This window comes from Dermacentor andersoni, chromosome 4, assembly GCF_023375885.2.
Source record: "Dermacentor andersoni chromosome 4, qqDerAnde1_hic_scaffold, whole genome shotgun sequence".
NCBI classification, from domain to species: domain Eukaryota; kingdom Metazoa; phylum Arthropoda; class Arachnida; order Ixodida; family Ixodidae; genus Dermacentor; species Dermacentor andersoni.
In genome coordinates this window covers 77,299,369-77,317,215 of record NC_092817.1, presented here as the reverse complement: position 1 = coordinate 77,317,215, position 17,847 = coordinate 77,299,369, and the positions used below count along the sequence as shown (strand labels likewise).

The following is a 17,847-nucleotide window of genomic DNA, read 5'->3' as shown; positions in this document are numbered from 1 at the left end:
TGTCGCGCGCAGGCACCCACACATTCTGATTGCGTGTATGCCTCAACGTGCGATTGCCTCAACGTACGTTTCTACCTTTTCAAGTAAAACAAATGCATATAATGCACCAAGCACATATATCTATTACTTGTAACATATGGTGAAATTGACTTTGTGATTAGCTGCTGAAAATTATTGTTGGAAATCGGCTGATTTCTCTGTTGCCCCAATATTGCGGCTCGTCATTGTCTTTCTTGACAGATACATTTTTGTAAGGAAAAACAGAAGCTTGGCAGGATCTCTGTTTGTAAAGAACAAACTTTAGGTCGTGCAAGATTGTGAAATATGTTTTGATAAGTGCTATAACGTGATTCCCCAGCGCGTCCTCACACAAGAAGAGTTGGAAGGGTGATGAAGGCGCGGTACACTGCGAAACATGTTCCCGGACGTAACGTTGTAACGTTTGCTAGTAACGTCGGCAAGTAACGTTGGCTCCGAACGCAAACGTTCGGGAGTGTGCTTACATTGACAATCATCGTCGATGGTTTCTGCACAACTCTCTTTGCATAAAATGAAGGTAATAAAGCTCGAACACTATCTCCCCCCCTCAAAAAAAAAAAGTACAGGTAAGCATCAGAGTGCCTTAAATAATTTAGTAATAGTCGAGCCCACGTATAGCGATTCCACTACATCAATGTTTAGGCTACTAAAAACAGTTCCTCGACAACTAAAATGTTTCACAAGGAGTCTATAAAAAGAACTGTTCGTTTTTAACAGTCTGATGCCCTGATCAGTTCGGGTATAACGAACGGAATGAATCGTCACGTGGCAGCGTCTCAACGAGTCGGGCATTGCCCCATGTAGTCTCGACATCGGCTGCTTTAAGCTTAATAGCTCGTTTAGGTGTTCTGGATAAGCCAGGGGTTTTACTTACAACCACGTTGACAGCTTGACAAACACGCAGACTCATTGTCAGATGGAAACTACCTAAACATAGCTCAATCATGAATTTTCGCCAGTTAACATAGTGCGCGTATTTTTTTTTTAAAATAAGACGTCTCTTTGGCCAGTTGTTGAGTACTGTATCGATAGTTTTGAGTGCAAGTCAAACTACAACGAAGTTCTGATGCTGCCAACACATTTTGTGCAATGAAGGTGTTCGCATTGTATCCGAGTTCGACTGTATAACGCTCTACAAACCAGTTTCGGTTTCGTTTCCCAGGAGGCGTATGTGTCGTGACATCATGGCACAAAAGGTGGTCATGTGGGTGCGGGACATCGCGGCGTTTTTTGCCCTCATTTCGGCTCGCATAGGTGGTCTGTTATGCTCAGTGAGTGGAAGCAAAGAAGACGACCAAGAGAACCGGAGCGAGTGCCGAAACGTCGCGATGTCCTGTAGTGTCCTGACGTCCCAATAGATGCACTTCCTGAGGAACTAGGCCACGAAACATGTTTGTGGAAAAGGTATTACTATAAGTAAATCAGGGTGCTTTTGAGGCGTCCGAGCATTTTTTCCGGGGTATCCAGGCACAGGACCTTCCCTTTAGGCAAAACATGAAATGTCGGAAATCTTACGTCCGTACTCCTTCAAAGAAACATATCAAAAGCAAAGGAACGCACAAAAAGAAGGGTTGGGGGTGGGGAAACGAACAGCAGATATTACAAAAAGAATGACGCACAAATAAAGATGCCGCGGGCGATTCAAGAGACCGTTGTAAAATTTACTTTCAGGGCCTCGCAAGGACGCCCGCACCAATCGAAGTCGCAGTGCTGACAGAGAAGCCATTATTTGTAAGTAAACATGTGATCACCAACATGTAACATGTGGTCAGTAGACATATGCTCATCGTATATACCGCAGGATGACCCTGTTTTCACTCGTTCACGAGGCTACTACACCTTAAGCGTTCTCAGTACCTTAAACTTCAGCTTGGTACTCATTAAGATATAGGCGTATTGGTGACATTTATACCTATAAGGCGTTGCACGTTTACTGACAAGGTATGCGCATACAATACAACGTTTAATGGTATTTAGTGATGTGTGCACGACAAGACGTTAAAGTTCACTCGTAACCCGCCGTGGTTGCTTAGTGGCTTTGGCGTTGCTCTAGCTGCTACGCACGAGGTTGCGGGATCGAATCCCGGCCGCGGCGGCCGCCTTTCGATGTGGGCAAATTGCAAGAACGCCCGTGCAGCGTGCATTGGGTGCACGTTAAAGAACCCCAAGTGGTCGAAATTATTCCGGAGCGCCCCCCCCTTCCACTACGGGGTGCCTCATTATCATATCGTGGATTTGGCGCGCATAACCCCAGAATTAAATTTTAAAAGTTGTCTCCTCTATTTCGGCTGTGTTGCGTTACACAGTAATGTTCCGTACTACCAAGAACAAATGAAACGCAGCACGTCTCTAACGGCAAAATAGCGACTTCTGTTATTCGTCAGCGGCCGCGCCTAATATTTTTTTTTGCTACCAATTACCACTACAAGCGCGGACTTCTAACTTTTCTTATATATTTATTTTCCGAGAGTAACATGTGCACACACGTGAAATTTATAATCCCGAAGCAAAAGAGAGAAAAACAAATCCTGCTAATTAGTACGTGACTATACGCCGACCGTGAAACACCCTAAGTGGGCGCACCACTTTCCAGGCATCCCAAAAAATGACTCTTTTCGTGATAGAGTGATTGGAAGCTCGCTAACAGCGCCATCCTTAGCAACCGACCGCTGATTCGCTAATGATTCTAGTTTGAACATTCACATGCTTTCCGATTACTGTGGTGCCTTCAAAGTGTGGGGCGCATCTGCAATCCGAACAGTGCAGCACTAAGAAACCGTCCCTTATTTTCTGAACTTTTTGTTTGTGTTCTTGGAGACTCACGTTAAGGCGCCTGCTCGTTTGCCCAATGTTTTTTTGACCACATGACAAGGGGATATCGTATACCACCCCTTTGCATCAATGTAATGACCGGTTTCTGTGCCTTAAATTGTAATTTCCGCCTTTTGTTCACCGGACATGTCAACCTAGAGATCTGCATCAACTTGTTTGGAGCAGAAAAAAAAATAAAAACGATTTGAACCCCTGCTCTCTTTCCTATCCTTTTCAAACGGCGTGATACATTGTGCAAATAGGGATATGACAGCAAAACTACGGCGGCGGACGGGCTGGTTGTGGCCCAGACTCGTTAGATTGTGTGAACTTGCTTAGCAGTGCTCCAGATACCGAAATGAGCAGCGTCTTCAGGTACCCACCATGTTTTAACCTGTACGAACCTGTGTATCGAAACATTGCTGAACACAGCCCTTACAAAAATTTTTATAGAAAGTCCATAGACAGTCTATAGACATTTGTCTATGGAGTCTATAGACTGTCTATAGACATTTCTTTAGACTAGTCTATAGACAGTCTATGGACTTATGGCCATACACTTTTTATAGACTAGTCTATAAAAAGTCTGAGTCTATAGACAGTCTATACACTGTCTATAGACAGTCTATAGACTTATAACCATACTTTTTATAGACTAGTCTATAAAAAGTCTGAGTCTATAGATTGTCTATAGACTGTCTATAGACTTATGGCCATACACTTCTTATAGACTAGTCTATAAGAAGTCTGAGTCTATAGACTGTCTATAGACGGTCTATAGACTTATGGCCATACACTTTTTATAGACTAGTCTATAAAAAGTCTGAGTCTATAGACTGCCTATAGACCGCTTATAGACTTATGGCCATACACTTTTTATAGAATAGTCTATAAAAAGTCTGAGTCTATAGACTGTCTATACACTACATATAGACAGTCTAAAGACTTATGGCCATACTTTTTACAGACTAGTCTATAAAAAGTCTGAGTCTATAGACTGTCTATACACTACATATAGACAGTCTATAGTCTGATGGCCATACTTTTTACAGACTAGTCTATAAAAAGTCTGAGTCTTTAGACTATCTATAGACTTATGGCCATACACATTTTATAGACTAGCCTATAAGAAGTCTGAGCCTATAGACTGTCAATAGACTTATGGCCATACACTTTTTATGGACTAGTCTATAAAAAGTCTGAGTCTATAGAGTGCCTATGGATTAATTAAAATTCATGTTTGTAGACAGTTGTCTGCAGAATGTCGATGGACAAGTGTATAGGCTTACAGTTCTACTTTTGTAAACTGAAGTCTATAGAATGTCTATAGATGTCATTTGTCTGTATACATTTTATACACTTCAGTCTACAAAAGTAGAACTATATATACACTTCTACTTTTGCAGACTGAAGTCTATGGAATGTCTATAGACAAATGTATATAGATAGTCTATAGACATTCTATAGACTTCAGTCTACAAAAACAGAACTTTATAATCCGATACACTTTCTTCTATGACATTCTGCAGACATTTGTCAACAAACATGCATTTTCATTAATCTACAGACACTCTATAGACACAGACATTTTATAGACAAGTCTACAAAGAGTGTATAAGGCCATAACTCCATAGCGGCTACCTACTAGTTTTTTTTTTTACAAGTTAGTTTACATTTTTCTTTACATGCGGTAGCAAAACGTTTTGAATGTATTTATGCATGTGCACCTGTTCCTTTTCATCTGCACTTATGCATTACCGTTAGCAGATTAATAATGCTCCTGAACCAGCTGTACTTTCATATATGTTGCATAAACAGAAAGAATTTATATAGTGTTGAATCATGCAGTGCAAAAAAAATAAAACAAATGCACCGGCAATGCATTAACCGTTTTTATTGCTCGATATAATATATGAATTCCTTAAATTCATGTCTTATGCTAATTATGGAAACAGATTACATATTTACACTACTCCTTGGCAAGCATGGTCGCCAGGCTGGCCTTGACCTTTGTGTCATTAGTCCCAAAGGTGCTGCAGGTGTATGCTGCAAATAAGTAGATGCAGCAATATGAGGCAAAAATAACAAGTGTGTATTCTTTGTATGTTCATTAAGCAGCTTAATATATTTGCTCAAACCATCTAAGTCAATACTTAATGCGGTTTAACTATGACTAAGGGCTGCTTGTCAATACAAATCAGTACCTTTATACAATGTTTTATTGCATGGTATGGTGAACAATTAAACAGTCACAACTGCTGCTCGTGCCAGCAACAGTATGTTCCCTTTTATGACAAGTTCATATATGATGCATTAATGTACTTATCCCAAATGGTCTCTATATTTATTGCTGAAACGTTACCCAGTTGTGCTGTCTGTACAATTTTTTGGCTGGTAGTTAAGTATGCCCGTGCAGAGGGATATTTTCAGAAGACGTGACTGGAATATTCACAGTATCATGCCTAAGATTGTAATTTATTTTGCTTAATACACATTTAAATGTCTTTCTCATACTTTTAAATGAATGGTCATTGGCCATAACTTCAACAGAAGGCAGATGGGTTGATTGTATTGATATGGTCACTTAATTTCTTACAGGTAATGAGGCCTCTTGGGCATGCTAACAGGTTTCCAAGTTAGGTATACCACATGAGCACCCGAAATACCACACGAGCACTTTGTGTCATGGCACGACAGATATGCACCTCCTAGGAAACAGAACTGATAAGATAGTTCGAATGAATTCTATCACAGTAAATTATTTAAGGTGCTTTGAAAGATGAAATTTTTTTCTAGGCTATCGAGGTTCAGGACGTTAACGCAAAAAAAACATATTGAGTAAGAAATGCCTTGTCAGTATGCTTGACTTTCTTTTTTTTTTTCAATAAATAGGACCAATTTCCCTCAATTTTTATGAAGTGAAAGGTTTTAAAAATATATTTAACACAGAGATTCTCTGGTAACGTTGTATGACATATGACAAGACAGCATACCTATGTGGCCATTTTAAGATTTCCCGATCTTTTTCCAAGCCTTCCCTGGCTGTTTTCATGAAAATTTTCTGGCAATCTATGACGCCTGCAGCTTAAGTGCAATAAAAAAAATATTGTGGTTTAATGCTTGCCAAGTACTGCCAGTCCATAATATTTAGATAAAACGAATAACACGTCGGTCACTTGATATGTAGTATTAGATGCAACTGACTTGAATCCCTTGTTTAATAAAGCTGACAAGGGCTTCGGCAAGTTCCTAATTGATGGCCACACGAGTACAGCACGGAAGACACAGAGACACACGTAAAACAAATGCAACAATGTGAGCGAAAACTATACAATGAGATATTTTTACGGTTCAATAGTAGTTTTTTATATAATTTGCTCTCATCACTTATGCCTCTAGTTTAACTTTGTTTCTCTGACTAAAGACTACATGGCAATATTAATCAGTACCATTATGATGTTTCGTTATATTACAGTGTGATAAGCAGTTAGACAACCGTAATGGTCGCCGGTGCCAGCAACGGTACGTTTCGTTTCAAGACAGGTTCATGTGACACACAGTGTACTTATAAAAATAAAATAAATGCGAGAATCCCAAACGATTCCTATAATAATAATTGTTGAAACAAAGATACCCGGCTGGACTGTGCACATTTTTCAGGTGTTAATGCAATATGCCCGTGCCGAACGAACATGCTCAGCATACTGACTGCACTTTTGAACAATCAGGTTAACATTTGCAATTTATTTCCGTTTAGAACAGTCTGCAATGTCTCTTTTCTCATACTTCGAGATGAATACATTTGCCACACTTTCAGTAGAATGCACATGAATGGGGGCGTACTGATCAGGTTACTTAGCAACTAAAACATGTTACAATCTCTTAGGCGTGGTGATAAGGGTAGAACAAATGCAATGTCCACTGAATTATTTGAATAATCTGTGCGTTATCTACCAAGAAAAGACCACCAAATTGATAATCTGGCTCTTTTTTTCTTTTGTACAGCGCATATAGTATGCAGTCTGTCCAAGACGACGGCACTACATGCAACAGTAATGAAAACCGGAACACTTATTACACACGACAAGGGCTTCATACCATGCACGACTGGCACAATGCGAATCTGCGCCAGCAGCTGCCTAGTGATTAAGAGCACGTAAACTGCATAACGCCGAAGCATCGAAAGGCGCCTAACGCTTTTCATATAGCTCGAAAGATAACTTCTGCTGCTAAACTGTTTAAAAAAAGAGACAAAAAAAAATCTTCCAACTACCGTCAAACGCAATGCCTTCAGTTTGAAACGTGTAAAGGTGCTTCCCGGAACGACTAATATAGTGTTCTCCAATTTTTTCGGCTAAGTTGCGAAGCTGCAAGTGACTGAGCTTATCGCAGGTTTGATGCTCCAAAGCGTTTGTGGTTGCATATAAATAGATTGGGTGAATTAGAGATTTTTGCTTGATATTTCTTCAAGTCTCGTGTTTTGCTTGCGGTAACTTCCCAAAATTAACTTGCGGTAAGTTCCCAAACGATGCGAAAACGGCAGCGCACACACTGCTGATGCATGCCCCGCAAACACGGCCCTTCATTCGAGTACGTCAGCAGTTATTCAACTATACGTGTCTGTCTGAACATTCTTGATGCTAACACAATTTCGAGATATATACGTAAAGCGTGTCACGAGAATTTCACTAGACATGCGGCGCAGCATTCATCGCGGCCGGATCAAGCGCCACGAAATTAGATCTACCGCACTGGCTGCCCAACATACACAATGCACAACATACACAACATACACAACATACAGTATCAAGTTAAAACATGGTGTACGTCCTTCTTTACGCACGTAAACTATAATGCTAAAATCAACAAGCCCGAGCGATCGCTCGCCGTAAAACATTCCGTATAGTAGAAGCGAGAACAAGAGCGCGTTATCAAACCATGTCAACGACAAACCGACACTATACCCGAGTCGCCTGCGCTACATGCAGCCGCTTCGCGCTAAGAGATGCGCTCACATAATCATGAGCTATTGACGCAAAACGTCTTTGCTAAAGCTTACCGTTCAGTGTAGTTGACGTGTGATGCCACAAAGATGACACGCACACACAGACACCGACGTTCAGGCATACACCGCACACCGGTACAACCGTTTACGTGCCTGGCGCACTCGTTGAGACGGCGCACCGCCGCGCATGCGCAAGAGCTCCGAGCATGCGCAGGAGCTCCGCGCGCGAGGGCGTGCGCGCTCGGAGGAGTGTGAGCGCCTTTTCCTCCTTCATTTTTTTTTTTGTCTCTTTCTCTCTCTCTCTCTCTGCGCGCCATGCGCGCCGGAACGGGTGGCTTATTCATCTTTAACACCACTATTCATCTTTTTTCATGGACGAAGGAAATGCGCTGGTAGGTTGTATGACAAACGCTGTGGGCTATCGTATGAGACTGGAACGCTAACATGAATGCGCTGTTTGTAAAAGCCGTTACAGGGCCCTTCAGACGTTTCAGACGCATTATTGCCAGCGTCGATTAGTAATACAGCGTACTTGTAGCATATCTTCCAGCGTACCGCCAAATGGGATGCCCGCACGTATGTTAGTGCTAATTTTCTGTTCCGATGATAGGTCAAAGCAATCAGTACAGCATTGAGGTACTCATATGCGTGGCTGCGCAGGCATACCGCCGGCGAAATACTGGGTGGGCTCAGTGAATTTGGCACCTATATTAAGTGAATGAGAAACTTTGATAGGTTTATAGCGCAGGATATCAGTCAACAAAAAACCGCCCGATGTTAGTGACGCAGCCGAGATATGAAGACAATGTGAAATGTATCCGAGAATCGGACGACACACAACGCGAAGACCACATGCGCGACATCGGTTCATCGCACATTCACAAAGTCCGCGTTGTCAGCTACAAACATTACGAGTGTATTTGCTGTTAGCTTGATGCCTGTTTGGAATCCACTTGTAGCTGAAGCTGGCGTTCATAACATCTATTATAACAATTGGATCGGCGTTTTGCTTACTTTATTCTACTGCCGCAAAAGTGATGCGACAACTGTGAAGACTGTCTTGGGATTGCCGAGAGCGGCTACGTAGATGATATCATGTGGTCAACAAATGCGGAGGTATACACTATGTGTATACTAATGTCTACAAATAGGCTCTACAGCAATCTCAGCAGTATACAACTTCAGTGGCTTATATCAAACGCAGCTACGTATTATCCACCGGTACCTGCGCTTGGTTACAGCGTACACGCGTTGGGCCCAGATTAACGATGTTTGTCTATTGTTAATCTATAGACATGCAAGACCACGACAACTCAGAGGAAGACCAGGTGGTGAATTCACCACCTGGTCTGCCGGCTTTCGCCACTTATTCACCACCTTTGCCACATCATCACCATCTGACCTTCACCACCTGGTCTTCGCGAAGTGTCCGTCCGGGAAGCAGCCAGGTTTAGGGCCTTCGGGTGCCTGGAAGACCTTGGTGACTCGGACGGTGCCTGCTCCGCCGCGATCCTCGTTCGGGGCAGCTGCACCGAACGCAGACTAGCAGTCTGCACGGTTTGCCCGCCGCGCCAGAGTTGCGGTGCCGTCGTGCATGAACCAGTGCCATATCATCGCGTTCGCAGAGGGCGGGGGGTATGGGAACTCGGAATTACAAATTATCGACTTTCTTCTATACATATTCAATCCACCGGGAGTAGAGAAAAAGAAATAGAAACCTTGTCGACTATATTGTCCATAATATAGAGAGTCTATAGACAAAGTATGGACAAAAATAAATAGAAACTGTATCGGCTTTCGTCTACAGGTAGTCCATATAGAGAGGAAATAGACAAAGAAGAAACAAACACCTTATCGAATTTTTTCTATAGACTGCAAGTAGATAAAAAGAAATTGAAATCTTATCGACTTTCGTCTATAGAAAGTCTATATACAAAGTATATGGACAAAAATAGATAGACACTGTATCGACTTTGGTCTAAAAGTAGCCCATAGAGGGGAAATAGACAAAAAGAAACAAACACCTTATCGATTTTTTCTATAGACCGTCTATAGACAGCGAGTAGACAAAAAGAAATCGAAACCTTATCGACTTTCGTCTATAGAAAGTCTATAAACAAAGTATGGACAAAAATAGATAGAGACTGTATCCACTTTCGTCTATAGGTAGTCCATAGAGGGGAAGTAGGCAAAAAAGAAACAAACACGTTATCGACTTTTTCCTATAGACCGTCTATAGACTGCGAGTAGACAAAAACAAATAGAAACCTTATCGACTTTCGTCTATAGAAAGTCTATAGACAAAGTATGGACAAAATGGATAGAAACTGTATCGACTTTCGCCTATAGGTAGTCCATAGAGGGGAAGTAGGCAAAAAAGAAACAAACACGTTATCGACTTTTTCCTATAGACCGTCTATAGACTGCGAGTAGACAAAAACAAATAGAAACCTTATCGACTTTCGTCTATAGAAAGTCTATAGACAAAGTATGGACAAAATGGATAGAAACAGTATCGACTTTCGTCTATAGGTAGTCCATAGAGGGGAAGTAGACAGAAAGGAAACAAACACCTTAGCGACTTTTTTCTATAGACCGTCTGTAGACTACGAGTAGACACAAAGAAATAGAAAGCCTATCGACTTTCGTCTATAGAAAGTCTATAGACAAAGTATGGAAAATATAGATAGAGACTGTGTCGACTTTCGTCTGTAGGTATTCTATAGAGGGGAAGTAGACAAAAAGGAAACAAACACCTTATCAACTTTTTTCTATAGACCGTCTATAGACTGCGAGTAGACAAAAAGAAATAGAAACCCTATCGACTTTCGTCTATAGAAAGTCTATAGACAAAGTATGGAAAAAAATAGATAGAGACTGTGTCGACTTTCGTCTGTAGGTATTCTATAGAGGGGAAGTAGACAAAAAGGAAACAAACACCTTATCAACTTTTTTCTATAGACCGTCTATAGACTGCGAATAGACAAAAAGAAATAGAAACTTTATCGACTTTCGTCTACAGACAGTCTATAGACTTTGTATCAACAAAAGTCCAAATCTATAGAAAGGAAAGGTCGTCTATGAAAAGTCTATAGACTTTCTATAGACAGTCTAAAGTCATTTTTGTAAGGGAGTGCTTGCAAGACTTATCTCGTTCCAGGGACAAGCGTTTATGATGACTTTTTTTGCGAACTCATTCAGCGACGGGTTATACGGCAAGAATGGTTCCTTAGCACGCAGCGCATATTGCCAGCATATGTGATTGAAGGAAGGCGTCAACTTAAGATCGAATAAATTTGCTTGCTTAATTAGTAGTAACATGGAACACCATCTAGCCCGGTCTCAAACCTTGTTGCTCATATTTTAACAGCTAGAGCTATTACTAATCGTCGCATTAAAATTTGCCCGCGCGATAACGTAAAGCTATTCCATTTCAATTCTATTTCAATCCCCTCATTATTATTCCGCGATTGGTCTGAAATTTTCAGGCAGGCGAAGTGGGCCTAGCGCCCACCCGACCTGACGACAGTGTGAAAACTCACCATGTCAAAGTGACGTCTCGCGCTGGCTGTTTGGAGCCGCCGGCGAGAATTAATTTTGCCCAGATTTCGCAAGCGCAAAAGTGTGCAATAAGATGAGCTGCTGCTTTCACTTCACCGTCTTCTGGATTTTGCATGACTGTTCTCTGCCTATAATAAAAAATGAAGTTCGAAACGGAACATCAAGCAACAAGTAGAGTATATTCTGAGTGAGACACCGCGCACTTATTTAACCTATCTCTGCGCGCAACGAAGTTACGTAAAGCGATGTTTGCTCATCTCGTCCTGCTTTTTCATAGTTTCCCATTTGAGTGCAGTTAATGCAATACTCCTCTATCGAAAGTACACCTCGCGGAACTTGAGACCTTATTTCATACAGGCAAAAAACGTAAAGAAAACGCGGCTCGTGGAGCCGGACAGCTACTTCCACAGTGGCTGCCAACTTGCGGGCGCTGAACTACGACATAGATTGGATGTGGAATCGACGCATATTTAGATACGGCTTCAAAAAGAGGAGAACTTGAGTTTATTTCGAAATTTATTTGGTACCACTTTTACGCTGAAGCTTTATAAAGCAATTTTGCTTTCAGTAGCATGCAATTCTTAATTTATTCAGCGTTTCTGTCCTAAATGAATTGGCTAACCCCTGCAGGAAAAAAAATCACGCAGAAGCCATCGAAGATAAAGGGGTCTTGGACGACCCCACGGGCTTGGCGAGATAATATAGTCCGCTGATAGCGTACGCTGCTGTGAACATCTCAGACAAGGCAAGCGGAGCGCGAAGTCACCTTTCTCTCAAATGATCTCTTTTCAACAGAAGCCTGCTCCTCAGCCTCGTCTGGACGCTTTATTTTGCAATAAAGCGGATTCCCTTACGCGGCTGCTATTGGTAGTTGCGGTTTGCTACGTAGCTTAGATACCGCGGCCGCCAACGGGTGCCGCCACGAATCCACTGGCTAAATGCACTGCGACTCGCTGAGGAGAACCGCGTTTGGCTTACGGTTAGGGCGTCGACGGCACCAAAATCGGTAGTGGCGTCTACGTTGACATCCTGCTGAATGCTTTGAAGTACTTTTTGGAGCAAAATATTTCTGAAATAGCCTATTTTAACTTCAAATGCATTTCTCCTCTTCAATAAAAAGTGATTCGGGGCCCCTTTAAGTAAGCGAATGGCTTTCTTCTCCCACTGAATGGTCCGTAAATGCCCGTGGATCGCTGAAATGCAGTGGATGTAAGCAAGACTCTGAAGACACCCTGCTTAAGGCTTCAATGATGTTTCGATAATACATGCATGAATTTATTTTGTAATCTTTTTGGGCGAGTAAAGGCAAATGCTTTGATGGAGCAACCAATCATGTCGATTTATTTCTTCCCAGGTTATTGATTAGGAACCGCAGCCAATCCTATACGCCGAACACCGCACTGAAAGAGTGATAATGAAGTGTGTCTCGAGGTATTTGTTAGTAGCAGCAGTCGAAGGTGATTTCTGACGTTCAGCTTCATGGCGCTGAGCTCTGAACTCCCTCATCAGGTCTAATTGTCGCTGTCGTTTTGCATTCCTTCTGGGCAGTATGTCGTTGCCAATCGCCCGGCTGTCAGATACACGGTCGCGGCAGAATACGAGCCGCACTGGTCGCCCCCTATCGGCGCATAGACCAGGTGATGAATATTCTCGTCACAACGTTCATAAGAACATTCAGCTCGGTAGAAGTGGAAGAGGCTGCGATTGCCCTTGTTGCCATCCGCAGCGACCCGAACACCATTATAGACACTGACTCCCAAGCGGCATGCCGTGCATAGAGAGACGTATGCGTATCATAGACGGCGCGCACACTACTGCCAACATATCGAGACAAACTGCATCGGGTCAAGGTAGTATGGACCCCTGACTATGAGTTCGTGCCCGCTTATCGGTGAGCTCACTCTGTAGCTCGAGCGAATACCCTCCGAGCATCGGCAGACGACACACAGGTGACGGGGTTTCGGATACGTGCCATCCGCTGACACAGTAGGCAGAAGTAACACAATACTACCTATTAGGAACAAGTAGGCTATCTGCATTTCATAATAAGCTAACGAGAGAGGAGGCATGTCGTCTGGCGGCGACTGCAGACGAACACGTGTACAGACACTTAAGTTTACTACACCAATGATAACTCGTACAATACAACAGTACATGCCCTTTTTTGTGGCAAATACGGGACTTTATACCATATTACCTGGGGTGCCAAAAAAATCCTGTGGTTCCCACCGTCCCCCACCCCAGCCAGCCCAAATGGGAGGCCACGCTGCTCAGCTCTAGTCTGGATGACCGGCGACAGCTTGTGAACAGGGCTTGCTCAGCAGCCAAGGACACAGGAACCATGGACTAAGGGCCCCTCCCTCAAGGACAAGGTTCACTTTAATTACTTTAAATAAAGTTTATTACTACTGCTACTGTCGAGCCTTCGAGCCTTGCAGACACATAGACGACGTCGCTACGCCAAATCTTCTTCACTGAGGGTCTCTTCTGGCGGCACTTTCAGCGCCTGTTTTACTCCGCCGCGATCATCGAGGAGCAACTGCAACCTGAGTGGACCAATCGGAGACGCCGGCACCGCTCTCCTCATGTATGAAGAAAGTTCATACTTAGTTGGGATCGAGCCTCGAAGCATTTAGCTTGGTGTTTAGGTGGCGGTAGAGGCAGGCAAGTTTAGCTTGTAGTTAACAGACTGAGCCACTAGGCTCGTGGAAGGCAGCGTGCGCTTAAATGTAACTTACGCATGCACAATGCCGAGCTCGGCGACGTTGGTGGCATCATCTATAATTTTTTCTACAGCCGCAGTGTCTACTGCGGTTCGTGACAACATGGCACTAAAGTGCAAGTTAGACGGCCAGTTCTGGCCCATGTTTGAGACTGTCGAGACTGAGCAGAGGTTGCTGCGACAGGTATATGAGAAGTGGGCGGAGCGACGTGGGCTTTCGCATTTCCACAGTGAACCTGGAAGCCTCACCGGCAGGGCACCAACAAAAATAGCAAACACATGATGAGGAAGGATGCCAACATTGACCTGCCGCGAGTCCTCTTCAAGAATGCTGTCTACACTTAAATGCTAACGTCAACTGATCCAGCAAGACAGAATGAGGCAAATAAACTCATAATAATCTTCATAGTCACAACTTTATTAAGTGAATGGGGAAGTTTCAGGGATAGGGGGCGCTTATGCGAAGTGGTTCTTCGTCGCCTGAGAAACGGACATGCAACGCTCGCCCGTAGGATCCCCCTGTTAGACGAAAGACTATCATTCATAGAGCATGCCAATAGTCGTTAACCGCTGTGCACATATTAATTTACTTCCCTGAAAATGAAATGCGCAGGCACTCTGGCATATTAAACAAATACCGCATGTACATACCTTTGCATTCTCCATTGTTACAAGGTGTTGAGTTATTAATTCCTTAAAAAAACACACACATTTAAGTAGCTGCAAGAAATGGACGTCCTGCGCGATCTCTTGCTCCCAGGCGAAGCCACTTAAACTTCCAATCTTCTAACGCTTGTGATCGATCTTATGTGTAAAACAACTCGTATATCTGGCTCTCGCACGTTATATATGTGAGGCTGCTGCGCCAATAAGGTCTAAAGTAAATGAACCAAGCATCCGGTTTCTTTAATTATAAACCGGGTGCCAGCGCATTTCTCCGATGGAGAATGGCAGGAGGAGCATGCAAGCTGAGCCATCGGCCACGCGCTTCCCTGTTCGCATTTCGTTCGTCCTCGGCAGGACATGTAATAGACTGGAGCCGTGCCGTAAATATACGTTATAGCCAATGCAAATGTAGTGAACCAAAGGAAAGCTCTTATATAGCCGAATATGTCGCCGGCCCATATTATCACAAGAAAAATTGAACGACCTTAGGAAAAAAAAAAATCTAATCTTGGTGTTGTTTTCACCGAATAATCGGGGCGCGCCAGGCGCCTTCCTATTCGAAATTTAGCCATCCACAGTGCTTGATCAACAGTCTCAGGCTTGAGCAACGTTTCGACAACAGGGCGAAGCCTCTCGTTCGACCACTTGTTTGATCCCATCAAGTCTCCGTTTTTCTGCGAACACTTCGTCTTGGGTTTATTTAACTTTCGCAATATGCTGTGCTGCAATCTTATGACTTCTGTAAGAAACGAGACTTCTTATGCTCTTGTCGCATCGAGTTTATCTCTTCCGAGCAATCTCTGGCGTTGCCACTGCATCTTGATGCTGCCAGACTGAATCGCCAACGAATTTCTTCACAGCACGTGTACGGCAAATCTATCCAAAGGCTCGATGCGGCGCCAGAGCTCCGGTCGCCATTGACGCCAGCGACGCCCGCCGAGAAAGGTCCACACGACAACGAGACCCAATCCTCCGCGCGAGCCCCGAGAGAGCAGGTGCGTAGGAGCTTTTCTTTGGTCAAAGTAGGCAGTTATAACAGGGAATGACAGCAAAGGACTATTTTCTAGATAAATTTGTAGAATAAGTTCTAGCCGGATTTTTATCTTCTGCGCCTACGCGATGTCTTCTACTAGAAATTGCTTAAAAAAAAAGCGTGCCACACACTCGGTGATATTTAAAAAAAAAGAATCTACTGATCAAAAAATTATAAATGACGCATCCCTTGTTAGAGTTAACCAGGTAGAAAAGGGGGTAGCGGATGGCAGGCGCACGGCCTCGTTGCCTGTAGCTGTTAGCTCCCTCTGTCACGTGGCCGAAGCCGGTGTACGATGCTTGCCGAGGGTCGAATGTTGATGCGAGGTGTATGCACAGAGAAGTACGACGTATAGTATATGTGAACACATTTAAGGCCTCTATAACCGCTGTTTCACGGTGTCAAGTATACTGTGGGGGATCGGCCAGGAGAGAGAGAGAGAGTATGTCCGAGTGTCCCGGCTGTACATACCCAATGACCCAAGTTGTTTACTCGGCAATGCAGCACACAAAAAGTGGGAGGTAGAGGCTTTGAAATCATTGCCCCAAAAAAAAAAAAAAGGAAAGAGGAAACCCCGCAGACTTAATGGAAGGCAACTGCTTGGCGAGGAGTCTAAAATGGGGCGTAAAACCAGTAGCGAGCGGCTATGGGCTCCTTTATATAGTGCAAATCCATGGCATGTTGCATGATAGTTGTGCAAAAAAAAAAAAAAAAAAATCCAGAATGGTAGATAAAGATTATGGGGTTTTACGTGCCAAAACCACTTTCTGATTATGAGGCACGCCGTAGTGGGGGACTCCGGAAATTTTTACCACCTGGGGTTCTTTAACGTGCACCTAAATCTAAGCACACGGGTGTTTTCGCATTTCGCACCCATCGAAATGCGGCCGCCGAGGCCGGGATTCGATCCCGCGACCTCGTGCTCAGCAGTCCAGAATGGTAGGAACGGCTACTAGCTGGCAGCAGGAGTGTTCGTATGTAATACAACTTATGGGGAAGCGATGCGCAGACATTCGACTTTCACCAGATGCTTTCGAACTTTGTAGCGTTCCCTCCAAGCACTGAAAGTGCGGTGACACTGCGGTACGGCGATAATGCGTAACCTCAAATAATAAAAACATTATTTATTTGCGAACGATAAAACAAAAATATACATGAATGTCAGAGTTTTTTCTGAATGTCTTACGTAAGGCTTGCCGCCGGATGAGTTGCTCAGCAAGTCAATTTTTTAGGAATTCGCAGAATTAACGGACTTTTTCTTCCATTTCACAAAACTTCCACTGTGAACTCCGTGGTATTTTCATGCATGTTTGCTGCCTTAAACGAGAAACCTTTACAGTAGATTGCTTGTTCAATTTCCGGTTGCTTTCTGAAGCAAAATAAAATTTTCTGTTAATAAACAACTAGCTTCGGTTGATGTCGCCACGACTGATGACGTCACGAGAAGCTGATGTGACAATTCAAAAGTAACGTCGCCATGCGCTTGGTTACTTCTACGTCGCTTTGACCATATACGATAAAGTCGTTCCCGGTTAAAGTAATTTACTATACCGGGAGAGTAATCTATTGGTCGTTTTAGGAATGTTAGTTTCCCTATTCTGTTCCATCGGAAACACAGGAAGGCTCCGATTAGGCGTCCACTGAACTGAAAGTGGAGAGAAGCACTTGCGAAAAAAAAAAAGGAGACATGCAGGTTTAATTAAGACTGCTACTTACTTTGTTGCTGTGACGAATAAATGTGCTTCTGACTTGCTGCGCAGGTCAGCGACTACCAGTCTACCATTGTCGACCACGAAGCCTATCGACTTACGGTGAGTTGTCCGGAACAGCTGGGAGCCTCGAGAAAATGTTGTTGACTGCCGACTTCACAAAGTGCTAAATGTTCAGCGAATTACTTTCTCCGCGATGGACACATTTAACGACATGTCTCGTCGCAGAATGCTCGTCCTCGCTTGTTTTCCGAAGAAAAAAAAAGTGCAGCGGATCCAACGAGTTGGAATCTATATACAG

The 17,847-nt window shown here is 43.4% G+C and overlaps 1 protein-coding gene and 1 long non-coding RNA gene across 2 annotated transcripts in view; one reads left to right on the top strand and one right to left on the bottom strand.

Annotated features, from left to right (window-relative positions):
- Positions 1-17,847, top strand: part of LOC126536788 (uncharacterized) — a 36,320-nt gene that overhangs the window by 12,835 nt on the left and 5,638 nt on the right. Inside the window, exons 5-7 of the mRNA XM_050183791.2 lie at positions 1,711-1,770; positions 15,665-15,799; positions 17,598-17,648. Coding sequence (XP_050039748.2) covers positions 1,711-1,770; positions 15,665-15,799; positions 17,598-17,648 — 246 coding nt within the window. The remainder of the gene's footprint in view (positions 1-1,710; positions 1,771-15,664; positions 15,800-17,597; positions 17,649-17,847) is intronic.
- On the bottom strand, positions 4,725-7,952 carry LOC129386238 (uncharacterized). The gene is made up of 2 exons (XR_008613685.1): positions 7,910-7,952; positions 4,725-4,896 (listed from the first exon to the last, which is right to left on the bottom strand). It is a non-coding gene; the product is annotated as an uncharacterized lncRNA (long non-coding RNA).